Source organism: Chrysoperla carnea, chromosome 2 (genome assembly GCF_905475395.1).
Source record: "Chrysoperla carnea chromosome 2, inChrCarn1.1, whole genome shotgun sequence".
NCBI classification, from domain to species: Eukaryota; Metazoa; Arthropoda; class Insecta; order Neuroptera; family Chrysopidae; genus Chrysoperla; species Chrysoperla carnea.
The window spans coordinates 82239229-82258666 of record NC_058338.1 but is presented as its reverse complement, the minus strand read 5'-3'; the positions used below and the strand labels follow the sequence as shown (position 1 = coordinate 82258666).

Sequence of the window (19438 nt, the reverse complement as noted above, 5' to 3'; positions counted from 1 at the left end):
CCTCACGATCTTAGCCATTAAATATAAAACTACCTTTGATATGGACTTTAATGAGCTAATCGATTCTTTCGCAGAGACAAATGCGCGCCATGTAAAGCTGTAAACTGAAAATAATTAACACCTATCTGCGTTCAACAAAAAGTCAGACACACCTATCTGGCCTCGTGATTCTAGCCATTAAATATAGAACAACCTTTGATACGGCCTTTTATGAGCTAATCGATTCTTTCCCATAGACAAATGCACACCATATAAAGCTGTAGTAAGAATAGAGAGGAACAAATGTCGGGTCCTAAAGACTAAAAAAATGTCCCTAATTGTCAGTTGTTTTTCCTGGTTATATGTTTCTTATGTTTAATTTTATATCAAACACAAATTAAAATTATTAGCAAATAGATAATAAAGAGTGCTCATTTAATTAAACGGTTTTTATTTGCACACAAAAAAATTCCATCCATTATTTGTGAGTTTTTTGGCAAACTAATTCAAACGCTAGAGAGAGCAAGCGCCATGATCAAAGTTCTTGTCCCGGTTTAAAAAAAACGTAGATCCGGGTCAGAAAATATATACCCATTTACTAAAAAGAGAAACTGCGACATTATATATTGTATGTTTTATATGCATGTTTAACAAAACTAAAATTCATATATACGCGCGAAAAACATATCGAACCTGCGCTACTAGTCGGTGTATAAAACAATAGAATATTATTTTAAATCTTCATTGTTTAATTTGAACAATATTTCTCCTAACAGATTAAAAAATATCATGGTATATTTACAAGTATAATTCAAAATGATATAACTTCAAATGTGGTTATATTTCTGTATAACAATCACATTATCAAAATAATTTGTGAAATCTATAAAACATAGTTTTCTCATTTTAATTCAAATAATATTTACTATAAAAACAATTTACTTTTAAATTCCCGCCTAATTGTATATACAACAATTATAATATGAGATCATAGACTATAATACTATTTGGTGTAAGTATATTACATAATATATAATATTGATGTTTTATTATTTCGGTGAAAGTTCACCACGTTGTTTTTAGTAAAGAAATAATTCAATTGGTTCATAGTATACCACTGTTGTAGTGAGTTAAATAATAAAACAGTATTTAAAAATATTTTCGGATATTTCTATATCGATTATTTTTGTGCTTTGAAAAATTGAACAAACAAAATGAGTGACGAAAGCCCAACGAAGAAAATGAAAATCAGGTGAATTAAATTTTCTTTTTTATATATTTCTTTAAAAATATTTAAAAATTAAATGATATACCAATAGAAGAAATTTGTTGAATTGAATTTGATTAAATATTATTTATTCAAAATATAAATATTAAATAATTATTATTTTTTTAACAGTTGGTAACAACTATTAACTATATTTCGTATCAATAAAACAACCGAACGTAGCATACTCGAGTTAGGTATGTTTACTCACAAAATCATTATGAAACAGATATATACAAAAATAGAACATAGTAGAAGGATAGAATGAATATTATTTGTTAGGGTTTGGGGAGTTTATACAACTCAATGTTGGTAGGCTGATGTCGCTAATAGTACGACGACCGTAATAGAAACACAGTACTGAGTACACACAGTAAAGGCAGCCATGAGTTTTTAGAGTGTGTAGTAGTGTTGTTGGTTGTATTATGTGGGGCCGGGACAGGGCTATTTGTGCCGCAGTATAATACTGCGCATACAATATTCTGTTCTCTCTGTATATAATACTGAATACTGACTGTGTTCTATGTTCGCTTGTGTGTTGTTATATTAGGGTCGCTCCATTCTATACATATAATATCAACCAAACCCCCATTATTCAAGTGGATATAAAAAGTTTTTAAATATTTATGTAATGATTATAAAATGTTATTAACAGTTAGTAGAAAGTAGAACTTAGCTTTCTATAATTCAAATTGATTCTGTTTCATATTCGATAAATTCCTAACGAATAACATTTGGTTACAAAATTTAGAAATAGCCACACAAGTACGATTCAACGTCTTTTCATTTAATATATATAAATCCATTTCCACAAAACCATTTGTCTACCAGCTTGCCTCTCTACATAGACCACAAATGGATATTAAAACAGGCCTTTCATCCTGTGGATGCAACTTTGACCAAGTGGAATAGGTATACGTAGGGCTTCTAACAGATGGATTGCAAGTATGCATATTAACTTTGATTCTATCTGACTGCAGGCAATTTAACAAATGATATAGTTGGAGCACCAGTCGTATGTCAACTGTTTGAAGTCTAATATATCGACTCCGTACAGTTAAAATCTCGACTGTATATATGCAGTTAATACTGCGCATTTGGCAGAAAAGTAGTATGGTCAAATACAGGCTTGAAACGTTCTGCAAAGGATGCAAGAAAGGATGCGTTCGAGATGCGTTTTAAGACAACACGTAGTGAATAATTTTGATTTTCCACAAATTGGAAACAGCTCTATAGTATAAAAGATAAGATTGAAATCTACTTGAAGATAGTTTCGAGTACCAATAAGAAGAAAAAAATTACCGTAATGTTGTTGAAAAGTACGGTTTCGGTAGGTCGTAATTTCAAAATGTTAGTGTGGCTTTACCTTCATTATTCAGACACACCCGTTATACCTTTTGCATCATTATTTATTTAAATAACAAAATACCAGGAGTAAGGAATCACGCTGCCATGTTTTAAGGAAACGCAAAGAATAGATTTGTTCGTAAAAATGCAAAAAATTTCTTCGTCCACAGTAGGCATTTTCGTCTTTATCCTTATCCATGCTAAACTATAATTGATAATCCAAATTTCCAATTTTAGTAAAGCTAAAGCTAAGACGTATTGAGCTCCTAGGCACTCCCAGTCACTTGGCTTTTCAGTTCTGGAATATCGTTACTATGGTGAAGGGACCGTACCATCGTGGTCTACAACATGGTACTAGTTTGACTAAAGTTCTTGGATGAGGATTTAGAATTTTCAATTAAATAAATAACAAATCAGGAATATTCGGCTATTATTGGGTGTGGAAAGGTTATCCATTCTCCATTATAATTGGCAATCAACCCCCTACCCCTGGGATTTTAACCCATAATTTTCCAATTTCAGAAAACTTAACGATAAAACGTGTTGATCTCCTGGGCGCTCCCAGCCACTTGGCTAGTCAATTCCGGATTATCGTTAATATAATGACGAAACAATCATGGTCTCAACTATGGAACTAGTTTGGCTAATGTTATTAGACAAATCAGAAATATTAGGCTTTAATTGTGTGTGGAAATATTATGAATTTGATGAATATAGGGAGCCACTGATACTTATACCATGACGTTGTCAAGCGGATCTCGTAACGAAAAGTAGCTATGGTTGTAGCTAAAGCATACCACACAAAATACATACTACATACTGTACTCCTCTATATACACACAATATACATACAGAGTGTATACCAAACTTTAAATGTAACCAACCACCCTAGTATTTTATTATCTAGAATTCGTAATAAACCGTCTGTATGTACCTTGGGTAGTGTTTGAGTGTCTTGGCAAATAATTTAAGATCTGTGTTTTATCTAAAAGATAACTAATTAACTTATTTTCTTCGTTTCATTCTCAAATGAAATAAATATTCACCTACATATCTGCATAATTTGATGAAAAACCGTATTGGGCTATTTGAAACATGTAACAAGTCAAATTTACAAAATTTTAAAAACTCAAGAGAAATTTTTCGGGTACGGTACCCTAAGCTCGCACTTGAAACGTACCATAGAAAACTCTACATTAAATTACCTTTCTACTTAGAGCCTTGTCAAACTGAACCGATTTTGAGGATCTTCGCCTATTTTTTAGTTTTTAAGGGGAAGAAACCCTAAACTCGAACTTGAAACACTCCTCATTAAATTACCTTTCAAATGAAACAAAAAAATCCAAATTGGTTCAACCGTTTAGGCACTTTGGGGCAATGCATAAATTGCGTCAAACGTTAAGGGAGTGGGGGAGATTAAGGTAATCAAATGTGACATTGTGTAACAATGGTCAGGGTGAGCCAAAAGTTGGTGACGTAACATGTAAAAATCTAAAATTTTAAAACGTGAAATTTATACGTAAACAAAAACAAGAGGGGTAGTCAAACCTGTAACAAAGGCGACAGGGGTGGTAAAAAATTAACAAATGTTTATTACAATTATGTGGATAATTCATTCTACTTCAAAATACGAGAGTGGTTATACTTGAGGTAGAGACACTGTAGATAAAGTTTATAGACCATGTGATAGGCCTTTTCGAGAAGTATATTTTAGGAACAAAAAAAATTTGGGTAAGTCTTTCTATTTCAAAATACGAGAATAGTTACACTGGTTGAAGCAAGCTGCAAGACACACTGTACACTCCGTCTATGCTAAAATACTAAAATACTAAAACAACTCATTCTCGTTGTGGTACTACTCTTGCTACATATTCAAACTATCGTATAATTTTAAAATCTATTACATTGGTATTCCTTACTAAGGTATTATTTTTAGTTCTAATACTTATTTTCTATAGCATCATAGTAGGAGAGAAATACAACATAGCTGTTGGTAGAGCTGGCTGGTTACTTGTGCTGCTTGCTACCAAGAGAAGAAGAGTATTTTATATAAATATAACTTTTCACAATTTTTTTTTTTTTTATAGTTAAAACGTTTTGTGTAAAATATAAAATATCTACACTATTTCTACCATCACACAATATTTCTAATAAATTATATTTTCTCTACTCAAAGAAGAAAAAAAATTAAATAGTTTTCGCATACAAATCTGAATTGATCAACTGAAAAACCAAACTAAAAGTTTTTCTCTTTCGGATTAATATAACAGTCAAAATAAAAATATATTTAATATTATTATTGTATCCATGGGAGAACAGGACATATCAGAACTTTCCAGAGATTTACACTGAAAATAAAGAACCGAAATTTAAGAACTTATTATTTAAATATTCAGTTTACCGAAGCTTGTTCTGAAATAGATTTCAACGTTGTTACCAAGAAGTTGGAATCAAGAAAATATTAAGTACATGAAAGCTTCCATGGCGAGCTTTAAGCGTCTGTGGCTGAATTTAAGGCGCCTATCTTGGCGGGGTCTAGTCATTGGTCGTTGCGTACTTTGTACTGCGCATCATGCTGTCTAAGTGATTGAAAACAATCGAAGTTGTTCAATTGATTGAAATCAAAAGATAAAATATTGAAAACAAAGTACAGCCTGATGCGCAGTTCAAAGTACGCAAGACCGACTCGCCCAAATAGGCGCCTTTTTCCTGCTACCCACTCCAAACTAGTTTTACGTCCGTAATATATATTTTCTTGGTTAGAATCTTTGAAGAAACTCTACACAAATCTAAGAGTCTAAAGCGAAATTATTGTGCTCTGCATAAGCTCAACCCATTCATTAGAAATGCAAACTTTCCTTAAAATGGCGTTGTGTAGAAGACCTTTGAAAGCATAGGCCTGTGTCGAGAAAAACCCTTTGCACACTTTGTTGGATTTAGAACATAATGAACACAGAAATGTTGTACCCTACTTCTTGTAACCTTCGAGCAAGCTTTAGATGTAACATGGATGAAGATTTCTCTCTGAAGGAAGGTCACTCTTCAAATGAGATGACACTAGATATTAAGTTATTAAATCGATGGTTCTATTTACATTAACTGTTTAACAAATCAACTCTAGTAGCTCAGTTGGTTATAGCGTAACCAATTCCGTTCTAGGATAGCGGGTTCGAATCCCGTCGTCACAACAAAAATTAAATTAATTATTAGCTGTGATGGGCTGGTGTAGTATATGGTACATGCTTGGGATCACAATGGGCTCTATAGCCTAGGTGTGTTCTTCGTGGACAGTCAATATAACCTAACCTAACCCCAGTATTTAAAATAATTCTGATAGCCCGTAGTCTTTTAGCTCATAGCTCTTGTTACGCCCAGAGATTTGATTACAAGCAGTACGTACTTGGTTCTAGTTAGCGTGGATTGACAGAGTCCAGTCATAAAAATACGTGTCTTGCCACTCTTCCTTATATGGTTATGAATTATACTGGTTTTCGTAAGAATTCTTTTAACAAATTAGTTTTCATAAGAGACTCACTTGTGCTTATGTACCACAATAAAACGCGTCAATTTATTCTGATTATTTTGGGGCCTAGATTTAATTAAAAATAAAGTTAGAAATTTCAAACAGTTAAGAGTTTTAGACTTTTCAAAATTAGAGAATGAAAACTATTAAAAATTGGTTTTTACTTGTGATCTACCTTCTGCAAAATTATACCAGTAAACACGCTAAAAATTATCTAATTTCTCATCATGCAATGATAAAAGATTTTCGATAAGTCTTGAAGAAGATTGAAGAGTAAATAAATATGCATTTCAATTAATTTCTTAAATTAATTAAAAAGATAAAGCAAAATGGCATGCATTGAAAAATATATTGTTACTATTACATTCCCTTGAAAGTAACCCTGAAATGTTAATAATAAAATAATATGTTCACTATACTTTCATATGGTTCCAAAATTAGCCTATCATTGGTGTTCCACCTCCGTTTAATGTATTTTTATATATTTTTTTTATGTCTAGTGAAAAATTGACACCAACAAAGAAAATAATCCAACTACAGAAATGATACTTAATAATTTCAACTTTTTGTGAAGATAATAAGTTTTCGAAGTAAAATTTATAAATATACTTACAGCTGTTCTTCTAAGCATTTTTTTCGGAAATAGAATGGATTTTTCATAAATTGTAAAAACAAGAATTTTTCTGTTTGTTGCACGATTTGTGTAAGTTCTTCATCCAGCTCCAGTTCTAATAATGGTGTTCAGTCGAGAACGACCACTTTAAGAATCTCAAGTTAAATTTCCTCGTAGACTTATGAAGAATATGGTCGAACAATCTAAATTTTCATGCCTTGATAATTTCTTGAATATGATTGGTAGTAATCCATTTCGTGTTACAACGAGTCCAAAATGACACTCCAAACCATTTGCCGGAATAATAGCAGTATCGTAAATCGGAGGTAGCTTCGATCTTCTTTAATACTAACCATTGTGCCTCTAATAATCGAAAAAATGATTAAAACGTCTTGTAGAGAACATCATAATTCAAAAAATTCATTTATTTCATTGAAATAATTGATAGTATGGCCGAACTTTCTGGCATACATTTTTTATTAAGATATTCAGGGCGGAATGATAGAAAACACATAATTCGAAGGTAGGTGGAAATTAGTTCCTACCTCATTGGATCTACAGACGTGGAACAGGGTATACATCCATTTTTGAAAAGTGTCTTAATTCGATTCTATAGTGCTAATAAACTACTAAAAAAACATAATTTTTATTCAATAGATAAGTACCATATAAAAATGTATTTAAATTTTACATTTTCACATTTCGCGCGTAATTTGATAAAAACGCTCGAATTATGATAATTAATTGGTCTGTAGTCATGACGTCAGTTGCCTGTATAAACAAATACGGTGATTTTCGTATGATAATTGTTTATATTGAAACTTTTTAGTTTACACAACCGAATGACGTAATAGAAAACTTTGAGTTAAATTTTAGAAGTTGTTTAACGAACTAAAACTAACGTTTTTCGACCAATCTTTTGCCTAACCTATCTCAATATTATATTTTTAAATTTTTTCTCATATCGAAGAAAATACCCTATTGTCAGCTAGTTCTAAATAACAATGAAAATTTATCGCATCTCATTTTAATTTTTCTAATTCACACAAGTTAAATCCCACATTCTAATTAATTTTTTCAAATGAATTTGGATTTATTCAAAACTTTTCGGGTAGAAAAAAACTGTGCTTAAATATTTCAACAATTATAACTTGCTCCTTTAATAATTTATAAAACAATTATTATTTAATAGCTCCGCTAGACTGTGGGTAACTGTTTCTGTACATTCAAAACCTTTTTTTTTTGTATAGAAGAGCTATTTTTATACTTGACATATTATAATATTATTATAAAGGATGGCTCCAATTTAACTAGGCTCGTCATAAGCATTATACAGAATTAAATTTATCTTTTTTATGAATTACTCTTGTTTTATGAAATACATTTCGTTAAAATAGTGACGCGAAAGAAGTTTTTTAAAAGTACCTATACTTCATTTTTACAAACTTTTCATCATGTCATAAGCGCAAGTGCAGAGTTTATTTTTTCGGTCTGACAGTAATAAGTTGGACTAAGATAGAAGATATTCAGAAACGAAAGTGAATAAGAGATAATCCTGATGTCGAATTGACCATTTTATCCATAAAAATGCAAAACTAGACTTGATACTATGACAAAATTTGAAAATGTGGGTATCTTCCTTTTTGTTTAATCAAGAATTTTAAACGTTCATATCTTGCATAATAGAAAATATTTTTAAAACCAACTTCACTTTTCTTTTCATGAAATGTGAATTCGTCCGATTCCCTATCGTCATTTCAAAATGAAAAGCCTTATCGACGACTTCCGAAAACAAAGAATTTTAATATTTTGGTTAATTTTGGAAACTTTGTTCAGAATTCAATCTATTCTAATTAACGTATCAACGTACAACCGAAATATTGCAGTTAGAAATACGAAATTTGCACAGCAGATATTTTTCGCGGTATTAGAATATAGAAAGACCAGATTTCAGGTTATCCTAAATACATAGAACTATGATTGTTTCTTTGGCGTTAAGTAAAACGACAAACATGAAATTATTTGTTAAAAAATTGGTGTAGAACGCACGTTCTCGAAAAATTCATTTACGTTTTGGATAAACACTTTATTATTCCAAAATGATATAATCATCCGTGTCGAACTTAAAATTTACTTATTGTTAAATCACTGACAATTTCTCTACGATTTCCCAAATTGGTGCTACCCTGTATAATATTAGTACATGTAACTGTCTCCCTTTTATTGAAACATTAACAAATACAAAAGATAAAAATAGATGTATATATATTGACTATACTGTTGAGTGAGACAGCTTGTATAAATACATCGAGCTCCTACTAAAATAATATTCCAAGGTTTCTGATAACAGAACACCTATCAATAATCACCATGTAACAAACCTTTTTAACGTAGGTATTTATAGAATTACAAAATGGTTCAATATGAATTTTATATCTGAATCCAAATACGATCAATAAAACAGACAAATGCTAGGTATTCCCCAAATCAACGTCGGGAATCAATTGACCTGGGAACCTGGGAAGGAATCAATTGACCTTTTTTAAGCTTTCCAATTGGAAATCCTCAAATTTGTATGATTTAGAAGACGATCACAATAACCAAGTATCAAAACTCACTGATTTTTTCCCTGATCATACTTTACCCTGATTAAAAATTTATAGAAATCAAATAAGTCAGATTTTTGGGCAAATATAACCATTTATTTTCCTCATAAAATTTTCGTGGATATCACAATCAAAACTTTTGAGTAGGTACTAATTATCGGTAATATTGATTTTTTAATCAAATCGAAAACAAAAATTTTGATATGTTTACAATTTTACTTACGCTTGATTTTTTGTTATTTAATGGGTAACTTAAAAAATTGAAAAAACCTAAGTAAAATTTTCGTTTCGTTTTTGGGGTTTTCTAGAGTAATTAGAAGCTAAAATAAACGAAAATCCTTTTTTTTTATTTGAATATTAAATATTTTTTAAGAAATTGATTCGAGATATCGCTCATTGTATGAGATTTTGGATGATATTTCAAAAAATATACACCCAATCATCGAATGAACCTGATTTTTGTATTTCTTGGGTCAAAGTTACCTTATATACTGAATTCTATTGAAAAAAGACGAAAACATTTTCTCAATTTTTAGTAATTTTTTAAGGGGTACGTACCCCTACCCCTTGAAAAAATCGAAAAAATCATAATAAACTTTTTGTTTCGAAATTTAATAAAACTTGGAATATATACTAATGTTGGTCCAAAAAATACATAAATCGTATTCTTTTGACAATTGAATATCGATCGAAATCCAGTATACAGCGTTATAATTTGGAGAGATTTTCAACGGAGGCTCGATAAATATTCATATCGTAGTTGAATAATCTGAATTTTTTTCTGATTTTTGAAGTCTCTTCACCCTATATATTCCCAAAGCATGGATAGCAAAAAAATTGAATTGCTTGAATTTATTTCGTACCGGTAAAATCTCAAATCAAGTATCGGCAATATTGAGAAAAAAAAATCATAAAAATTTTGTTTGTAATTTGGATAAAAATCATTATCTAGGCTAAGTAGTTAAAACGAAAAAAACATAAGTCATTTTGCCTTTTGGTAAAATATATTCCCTTTAGGCCCGGAAGAAAGCAAAAAAAAACCTACAGAACAAGGATTAGCTCTTAAAATTTGTCTAAATGTAGCTCATGTGATTTGTCATTTTTAAATATACATTTTAGTTTTTCATAAACTTTCGAGCTCTTGGTAGAAAATGTACATTTTTTACATGGAATGTGTTCGATGCTGAAAATTGTTTAAATTACGGTGATTTCGAAAATAGTATTTTGGATCCACAACTGGTAAAAATAAACTTTAATCGAAATTCTATTTCAAACTAGTTAATTATAATCAAAGGATTCGCCTTTCCTATTAAGCTGTACTAACATTTGTTCACAAAACTAGATAAATTCAGAAAAATTTGTTGTAAACATTTAAGTTGCCTCCAATTAATTACCGGGGATAATAACAGATTTGAAAGGAATCAATTGAATTATTTAATTCGATAGCATTTCAAGTTTCTATCATACACTGCAAAATTGAAAAATTAGGCATCAGGTGATAGTTATTTAATTTTGCCAGATTTGGGTATCTGCAGGTTCGCTAATTTCCACCATTAAAATTTGTTTACAACATAAATTTATACGGGCACAGAATTATAGTGGTCCTACATTCATTTCAAATTCAAAAATTGAGAAACTAAAACATCATGTTTGGAAAACAATACGATATATTTAAAAAATGATCCACTTACAACATAGTATAATTAATTTTTTGTTGGTTTTGGTTACTCCGGATTGCGTTGAAATAGCTATTCAAAAAACAAAATGTATACCATTTCGGCATTTGTTTAATTATTTAAATAGCTAAAACAGTAAAATTTTCTTAAGACTTATAGCAATTTTAAGCTTAAACCAGCTAAATTTTCAATACCGCTTCATTTTGCTATTCGGCGTCACATGGTATAGAACTGAAAGTAGCTACAAATTGAAAAGAAAGTTAAATTTCAAATTTTTTGTGAAATACGGATATCTTATTTGAAATGGAGTATAATTTTGACATATTGCCAAAGATAACCTCAAAATATATAAACATTGACATGCTTCAATATCAATACTTACAAAACATTCACAAAAATGTTTATGTTAGTTGAAATGACAAAAACAGTTCGAATACCACCAGAAAAATTCCACATCAAATTAAATAATGCGATCACTGAAGAGTTAGATTATGAATTTGCTAATAAAGTGGTTGTTGACATCGGCTTAATTATCTGTGTACGAAATTTAATATCAATTGATGATTCAATATTAATACCGGGCGATGGTGCCAGTCATATTGAAGTGAAATTTAACGTAATTGCTTTTCGCCCGATAATTAATCAAGTTATACAAGGGAAAATTCGTACGTGCTCACCAGAAGGTGTCCATGTTACATTAGAATTTTTCGACGATATCCTAATACCACCGAATTCGTTACCTGAACCAAGTACATTCGACGAAACAGAACAAGCTTGGTATTGGCAATATGATAAAGGAGATGGTGAAGTTCATAAATTATACATGGATCCTGGTGAAAAAGTGAAATTTCGTGTACAAAGTGAACATTTTGAAAATATACCACCCGATACTGAACAAGGTGTACCGTATCGTATTGTCGGTAGTATGTCTGAACAAGGTTTAGGCGTGATTGCTTGGTGGAAGTAATTAATTATTTTTTAATTTGTAAATAAAAATTGAATAAAGTTGTTTTTGTATTTTGTTTTAAAAGGAATTTTTATTTTTGGGTATAAACCTTGAATGAAAGATAGATTTATTCGAATATGAACTTAAAAAAGAACCATTATGGACTGGAAATGGAATTGAATATATATTTTATTTAAAAAAATATTTATTTCCACAAAAGTAAAATTCACAATGCAGTTATAAATTAGACAGGCCTTAAAATAATTTTTTTTTTTTTTTTAATTTGTTTTTCGCAACATGCTTAAGTATGATAAAATGTTTTTAGTCCATAAAAACCATAAGAGAAAGTAAGCTTAGGCTACATTTCATGCGTATAGATCAATTTTTAAATCAACATAAGTGCGTTGAATTAACCTGGACCACAATTTTTTTATTTTAATCTAAATACAACTCACGTTCCAAATCCGTTTGTGTACATATATTCTAAAAAAAAAATTTCGATCATAAGTTCAACCATCGAGTTTTCTGGACGCTCCGAAATTGCCAACCTCCTTACTTTTTATAAATAGGAAAATCACACTTCCTAATTTGAAAGCAGTTATAAGCACTACGGAAAATGATAATTTCTTACGCAAAGGAATTAAATGATCAACAATTTATTTAAGTATTCAATAATATTGGGCATTTCTAAGAGCGATATATAAATGTGGAATGCTGCTATTTTCACCCGCCACGAATTACCGTGTCTTTAAGGGTCACAGGATGAACGCAAGGTCCAAAAAAACTCGCAGACCCGTGCTAACCCGTCCACTAAAGACCAATTTGTGGACGACGCAAGAAAAAATTCAATTCGTGACTAACTGTATATCCACGAATATTCTTGTCTGAACTAGGCACGGGTATCCGTGGCGGGTTGCAATAGACACTCCGATAAATGTGAGTAAACGGACACTGGGCGGGAATTACGATTAGTCATCATCTTACAAAATTTAAAAAACCCCCGACAAATGCCGTTTTTTCCAAATTGAGCCGATTCTTGAAACATAGCGAAGAATCCATTAAATTACCTTTCAAACAGTTCAAAATCGGTTCACCCATTTAAAAACTGCGGCGCCATAGACAGAAATAAACCTTGTTAATTAACAGACAAAATAATAGATAAATGGAAAATTTAGGTAGGAACTAATAGGAAGTTATATTTTTCAAATAAAATATAACTATTATAATAATATAAATTTTTATATATTTTATAAAAATTTTCTTAACATTTAATGTTAATTAAATGAAAATAATAACAAAAAATAAATATATTACAATCGAAATGAGTTGATTTTCTTACGAGAATATACAGATTGTTTGAAATGTTCGTAAATTATCTGAAAAAAATATTGCAATTATTTCAAACAAGAATGAATTTAAAAAGGATACGAATCCCGGCCACCTTTAACTCTACATATCGCAAAGAGACAAGGACAAGACGATTAAAAGCAAGTAAAATGTTTTACCCTTTTAAAAAATTGATAAAAATCTTAACATGATGAAATTAAAATACAATTTGAATTATTTCTTTAGACAATTATTTTAACTAACTATTCTAATTTTGTACAATTTAAAATTCATTTTGTGCAAAAGCATCAATATATTTTTTAATTTTCGACAAGAAAACTGATTTTTTTTAGCAATTACGAATTTTATCTTCAGCCATTAAAATCTGGTGATGTGACATTAATATTGTTCCATATAAATCAGAATTTACTTAGAATTGATATATTTATCAATCTCTCGAGTAATTTTCGTGTTTAAAACTTAAGTATTTATCATCTTCATATATCATTTAAAAGAGGAAAGTATACAAGCGCAGAACCATAAAGATAATACCATACTGCTGCAAATTCGCTGCCAAGGCGCTTGATCGCACTAGAGACAAATAAAGTAGGCATATAGCTACTATAGCTACCTTTGTCTCTCTTATACGCCTACAAATTGTTTCTTTCTACCTCTATGCGTTTCCGATGTCTACAGCTCTATGGTATTATCTCTAAACACAGAAAATATTTTTTAACAAGTTAGGTTCGTTTCCTTTTTATAATTAGAAAAAAAATCATGTCGATTTTAACGAATAGAGATTTAAGTTCATAAATTATTTTGTAACTATCAAATTAAAACTTAGTACGTATTGTACACGTTTTGAAAGAGTTGTCTCCCCCCATCATCACTGACTAGGTAAGGGGTCTTTAATGGATATGGATTGTGATATATATTAGAGCTGATGGTACTCTAACTGATGGTGACTGTTCGTGGCACAGGTTATTTCATTCCAGGTTTTCGAAAATACAGCCTCTAATGATACATGCAAAAAAATTGGTCTATCGTTGTCCCTGTTACCATTTCCTTGTTATTAAATTATAGAAAATTCCTTTAACAAGCATATATTTTTATTTGTTAAAAAAAAGCCCCATGTTTTGGTTTCAGTCATCTACCTGTTTTTCTTCTTGTCTATTTTGGCAGTATTGTTAAACCGAGGTACAAATAAAACAATTTACGGCAAGCTAACTTTTAATGGCATACACAGCACAAACGTAGAAGTTTTATTTTATCTACGCCCTTGAGTTAAGAACTATTTTGCGGGGGATAATTTTTTTCCGCACAAATTTCCAACCAATCAAATTAGCCAAATTACTGTCAAAATCTAAACTAATAACAAGTTAATATATTAACTTTTTTGTTTTCTCGGTAACTCATTATGAATTTTTAAATTATAATTTCCCTTAAACATTTTAGGGGCTATAGATAATTTTCGAATATGAATCGCAGAAATTATTCTTGGAAGAAAACTATCATTTGTGACAAATTACAACATTTTCTTTAAAAAAATCAGTATTTTCATCCATAAAACTTTTAATATACAATTTTTTTTATAATAAATATGGTTTTTTATTTACAATATTATATTTTTAAATAAATTTATACATCCATCTCATACTTGATGCTTTTGCTTCTACAAACATAAAATATTAATTAATTTCTCAATCTAATTCATTTGATATAGCACGTAAATATTTTTTTTTTTTTAAAGAATGCACATTATTTAAGAAAATTACAAAAAAACAAAACAGAAACATCTTAAAAATATAAAAATATATATCTCAAAAATATTTACAATTTTAAACTTTTATTTTTGTGTGTATTTGTGTTTTTTGTTTATTAAGGTGGTTTCAATATTATCTTTAAAATTGGACACCGCCTTGGTGTTAATTGCTATCACGAACACGCTATTTCTTGTTTAGCGGCCTTCAAAGCTGTAATAAGAAAAATTTTATTATTTAAATATAAAAAATTTTTAACAAATACTAAAAAATATATATCCATTATTAATTAACTCCAACTTTATACTAAAAATCACCCATAAAATAATAAACTAGATCCCTACACACCGTAACTAGATTTTCAGATTCCTCAAAATCCAAACTTTCGCTAAAATTACATGACTGATGACTAACTCGCTACAAGATTCTACTTAAAATATTCTGTTTACTTAGGCAGCCGTGTCCATACTTTTTAGAGACCCTCAAAAACACAGGCTTACATACAAAATATTGAATTCGGTAAGGCACCCATGTTTCTTTAGAAACTGATAATAAATTTGCAAGATCGGATTGATTTTATTTTAACAGCTTTTGAATATAAAAAATTTCAAAAATGACCTTTCTTAATCAAGTGAAATACATATTAATAGCGATTTACTTGTATTAACACAGACGGGAGGAAGGATTCACAACGCTATTATTCCTCTGTGGAAGGATTCACAACTATCCCTTATTCTTAATTAAAGATCCATCACAAAATTGCTTCCATTTTTTTAGTTTTTTTTTGTGGGAATTTAACCGTACAAAACAGTCATAAACGAAACACCTCTCTTAGTAAAACATAACCTTACCAAAGACTTAGCGAATAGATTGAGCAATACCCGCACAAAACTGACCTGTAGAAAGAGACAAAGCGACTGGGCAGCCAATACTTGTCTCTTTTTTATAGGTCTGTAGAAATTCTGGAGTCAACTACTCGCCGTATATTTGCTCTATCTCTCTCATAGTTTCTTGTCCTTATTTACTATACAGCTGAATAGGAAACACTCAGTCCATTCTCTATGTCTTTGATCCTTAATAACAAAGAATGGCTGGATGATATATGGTGTGTAGAGGTACAGGAGCATAATCTCTTATGGTTGCTTGACTCAAAGTATCCACAATCCACAAAATACATTAAATGGAATGGCTAAAGTGGCGTTTGTATAGCAAAAGGTAGTTTGATATGTACTTCTCTTTCTTTTTCTGTAATAACTTGTTTAGATCTTTATTCTACTCTTATTACTTTGAGCACTTCTTTTAAAACTTACACTTTCGCTACAGCAGCACCATCCTTATTTGCCGCTTTTCGATGGACACTTTATGATACACTAAGAGGATTCTCTACACTCCTTACCTCTACACTCTCTAGCTGGATGTCAAATTTATAAAACAATTATTAGAAACTTAAATAATTTAACATTTCATGCAATTTGTTTACAATTATGAATTTTGGAAATATTCAAATACTACAATATTTAATTTTAAGGTAATCCAAACGTTAGATTATTCAAACGAAATCTCATTTTGGAAATACTTTTTATATAAAATTACTTTTAAAATTTTTCATATAAACAAAAAATAATTTTCAAAGTTTTGGAGTTCACTTGTGTTGCAACGACATGAACAATTAAAATAGCATAATCTAGTGTTTTTTTTTTATGTTGACTCCAATCACTTAAAACCATATTTGACAGTAATTTTTATATCATCTGAATTATTTGTGGTATTATTCTCACATATAATATAATAATAATCTTTAAGATATTTTAAATTGAAATCAAGAAACTACATGAGATTTTATTGAGTCAATGCTAAAATCACTAAAATCGGAACAGAGAACGTTTCTCTTTATGTTTGGAGTGTTTGGATTACCTTAATCGCGACAATTTTTTATAACCAAATAATACATTCAAAATATGAGAAACAAATTTTGATTTTACCTGATGATCGATTTCATTATTAAAGTGAAAACGATAAAATTTTAATTCCAAAATCCATATAATGAATTCTTCATGTATTTAGTATTTTTGATTCTTTTATGCAATTAATCTTTTTCTCATTTGAAGACGAGATAATTTTCTTTCTAATTAAGGATAGAAATATAGAAAAAAGGTGAAGAAAAAATATGAAACTAAAGATTGTGTAACTTAAAAAAAATAAAATAAAATAAAATGAAAACACAAACCTTGTGCTTATTCTATTTTAAATTAATAAATTAAAAAAAGTTTTTTTTTACCCTCACGTTCACGTCGCCGAATTTTCTTGAGACGGCGTTCAATGCAAGCAAGATCATTCTTTTCATTGCTGTATGCTTTTCTTAACTCAGCCATTCTTTGTTGTAGTAACGCTATTCTTTGAGAAGCATCCATGTCTGGATCTGAAAATAAATTACAAAATCTAAAATTAATCATTAATTTCAAAATTTTTTAAGCAATTATTATAATTATAGGGTGGACACAAAAATCATCAATTTCAAAATTCTTAAATGGTTCCCGATTTTCTAGTATAATTTTTACTAGAAAGTAACGTAAGAATGTAAAGTAACGAAAATTCAGTTAAACCCTTTTCATGCCGGCGTAGCAATATGGCAACATGTTTTCTAACCTAAACTTAAAATCATAAAATTTTGATCAATATAATTCTACACATGATATTAGTTCCAATAGTAATATAGTGTCCAAATATTCAGGCAAGAGTTTTTTTTTACCGTAATTGATAAGATTTTAACTACGGGCTGAAAAAGGTTAATTTGACTAGTAAAATTGCTTGAAATTGATCAAAAAATTCGCTTTTCATATGTAGTTTTGGCCAATTTCCATAGAAACTAGATAAATAAAATAAATAATGTTTTGATCTAAGGACTCGCTCCAGGCACCCGAGGTAAATTTACAAAAATTAAGTTTGTGTCTGCTTAAGTAGGATTCCATCAAAAATTTGCCTAGGGGCACTGTTAATATTTGTTGAGAAACCAAACTAATATACAACGACGCTTCAATTGGGTACTGTACATTAAACATCCCAAGAATTTCTGACAATGGTAGTCAATAAAAAATTGTACGTTTGTCGTACTCACGCTGATTAGTCTGCGGAGGACCTATCAAAAAATTTTAATGGATATTTATAAGTCTAATAAGCCAAATTTCATTTAAATGTATAAACAATTTTTCCAAATTGAAAATTCATCCATCATATTTAAAAAAATAAGTTTATTACGATGACTCAATAAAATTTTGCATTGACATTTATTTAACCGGTAAATAATTTTAACAAAATCATAAAATTGTGGAAAAAAAAACGATAATCCTGATAAAACAGTTAAACATACAGACAATTATCATAAAACTAGAAAATTCTTTCAGTTGATTATTTCTAAAACAAACAAAAAAACTCTTCGTAATCAGTATTTAATACATTCTTTTATAAATCTCCGGAGATAACTAATAGGTTATTTATATCGTCGTACTGATGATGACTACCTTGCAGTTGAAATACGAAGAAATCATAATCTAGAGTTCTTAATAAAAGATTCTTACCCAAATCCACAATAAAATTGTACTTAGAAACACGTTGAATTGAATTATTACTATGTTGCGTTGATGATTGTAGCCGTATTTCAGGGCCTGTATTTGATCCCGAACTGGGGCCAACTGGTATTGTATTTGCTGAAGTGGCACTTTCTGAAGTATCATCACTGTCACTATTAGTACTGCTTGGAACATTCGATGAAGTAATGTTGCGTATATTTTTCAATGCATTCGGTTTTCGTCCACGTTTTGCACCTACTGGTGGATTCGCTGGTGCATCTTCACCTTTGTATGATTTCCTACGTTTGCGACTTGTCACAACAACTGGTGTTGATGATGTTACCGTTGTTGTTGGTATTGCAGCTTCGGAATCTTCGTTAATTGATCGTGGACTTGCTTTTTTGATTCTTTCAACTGCTGCTGCCTCAGAATTAAGTAAAGTATCTGAAAAAATTATAATGCACATGTTTTTATTGTTTTTTGGAGCGAAAGATCGATCTAGCTAGGTCACATTTTCAACTGCGAAATATGACTCTTCCTGACATATATTTGGCCAGTATACACATTGTACGTGGTTATCTCAATTTTGGTTGGTAGATAGCTGATGTTATTTATGAAATTTAGTACGCAAGAGGTTTTTGGAGCGAAAAATCGATCTAGCTAGGTTAAATTTTCAACTGCAAAATATAACTCTTCCAGACATTTATTGGCGAGTATATACATTGTACGTGGCTATGCCAAATTTGGTTGATAGATAGCTGATGCGAAATTAGAAATATAAACTTCTTACTATTTTTAAGGGTAAAAATTCAAAAATACAGGTTCTAAT

General features: G+C 30.1%; 3 protein-coding genes across 5 annotated transcripts in view; 2 read left to right on the top strand and 1 right to left on the bottom strand.

The window, feature by feature from the left end:
- The first annotated feature begins 1131 nt into the window (after positions 1 to 1131).
- Positions 1132 to 19438, top strand: part of LOC123293663 (regucalcin-like) — a 26706-nt gene continuing 8399 nt past the window's right edge. The window contains exon 1 of the mRNA XM_044874546.1: positions 1132 to 1231. Coding sequence (XP_044730481.1) covers positions 1194 to 1231 — 38 coding nt within the window. The 5' untranslated portion in view covers positions 1132 to 1193. The remainder of the gene's footprint in view (positions 1232 to 19438) is intronic.
- On the top strand, positions 11323 to 12011 carry LOC123293664 (DNA-directed RNA polymerase III subunit RPC8). The gene has a single exon (XM_044874548.1). The coding sequence runs from the start codon at positions 11409 to 11411 to the stop codon at positions 11976 to 11978; it is 570 nt and encodes a 189-aa protein (XP_044730483.1). The 5' UTR covers positions 11323 to 11408; the 3' UTR covers positions 11979 to 12011.
- The window catches only part of LOC123293661 (AT-rich interactive domain-containing protein 4B), a 27143-nt gene continuing 22836 nt past the window's right edge, over positions 15132 to 19438 (bottom strand). For 2 of the 3 annotated variants that reach the window (XR_006535030.1, XR_006535031.1), the window contains exons 11-14: positions 18619 to 19053; positions 17322 to 17462; positions 17026 to 17168; positions 15132 to 15256 (exon numbers count right to left, since the gene is read on the bottom strand). Coding sequence is in view for 1 of the 3 variants with exons in the window: in XM_044874541.1 (XP_044730476.1) it covers positions 15219 to 15256; positions 17322 to 17462; positions 18619 to 19053 (614 nt within the window). In the remaining 2 variants the exon portion in view is untranslated. The remainder of the gene's footprint in view (positions 15257 to 17025; positions 17169 to 17321; positions 17463 to 18618; positions 19054 to 19438) is intronic. The other variant, XM_044874541.1, reaches the window with a different exon arrangement.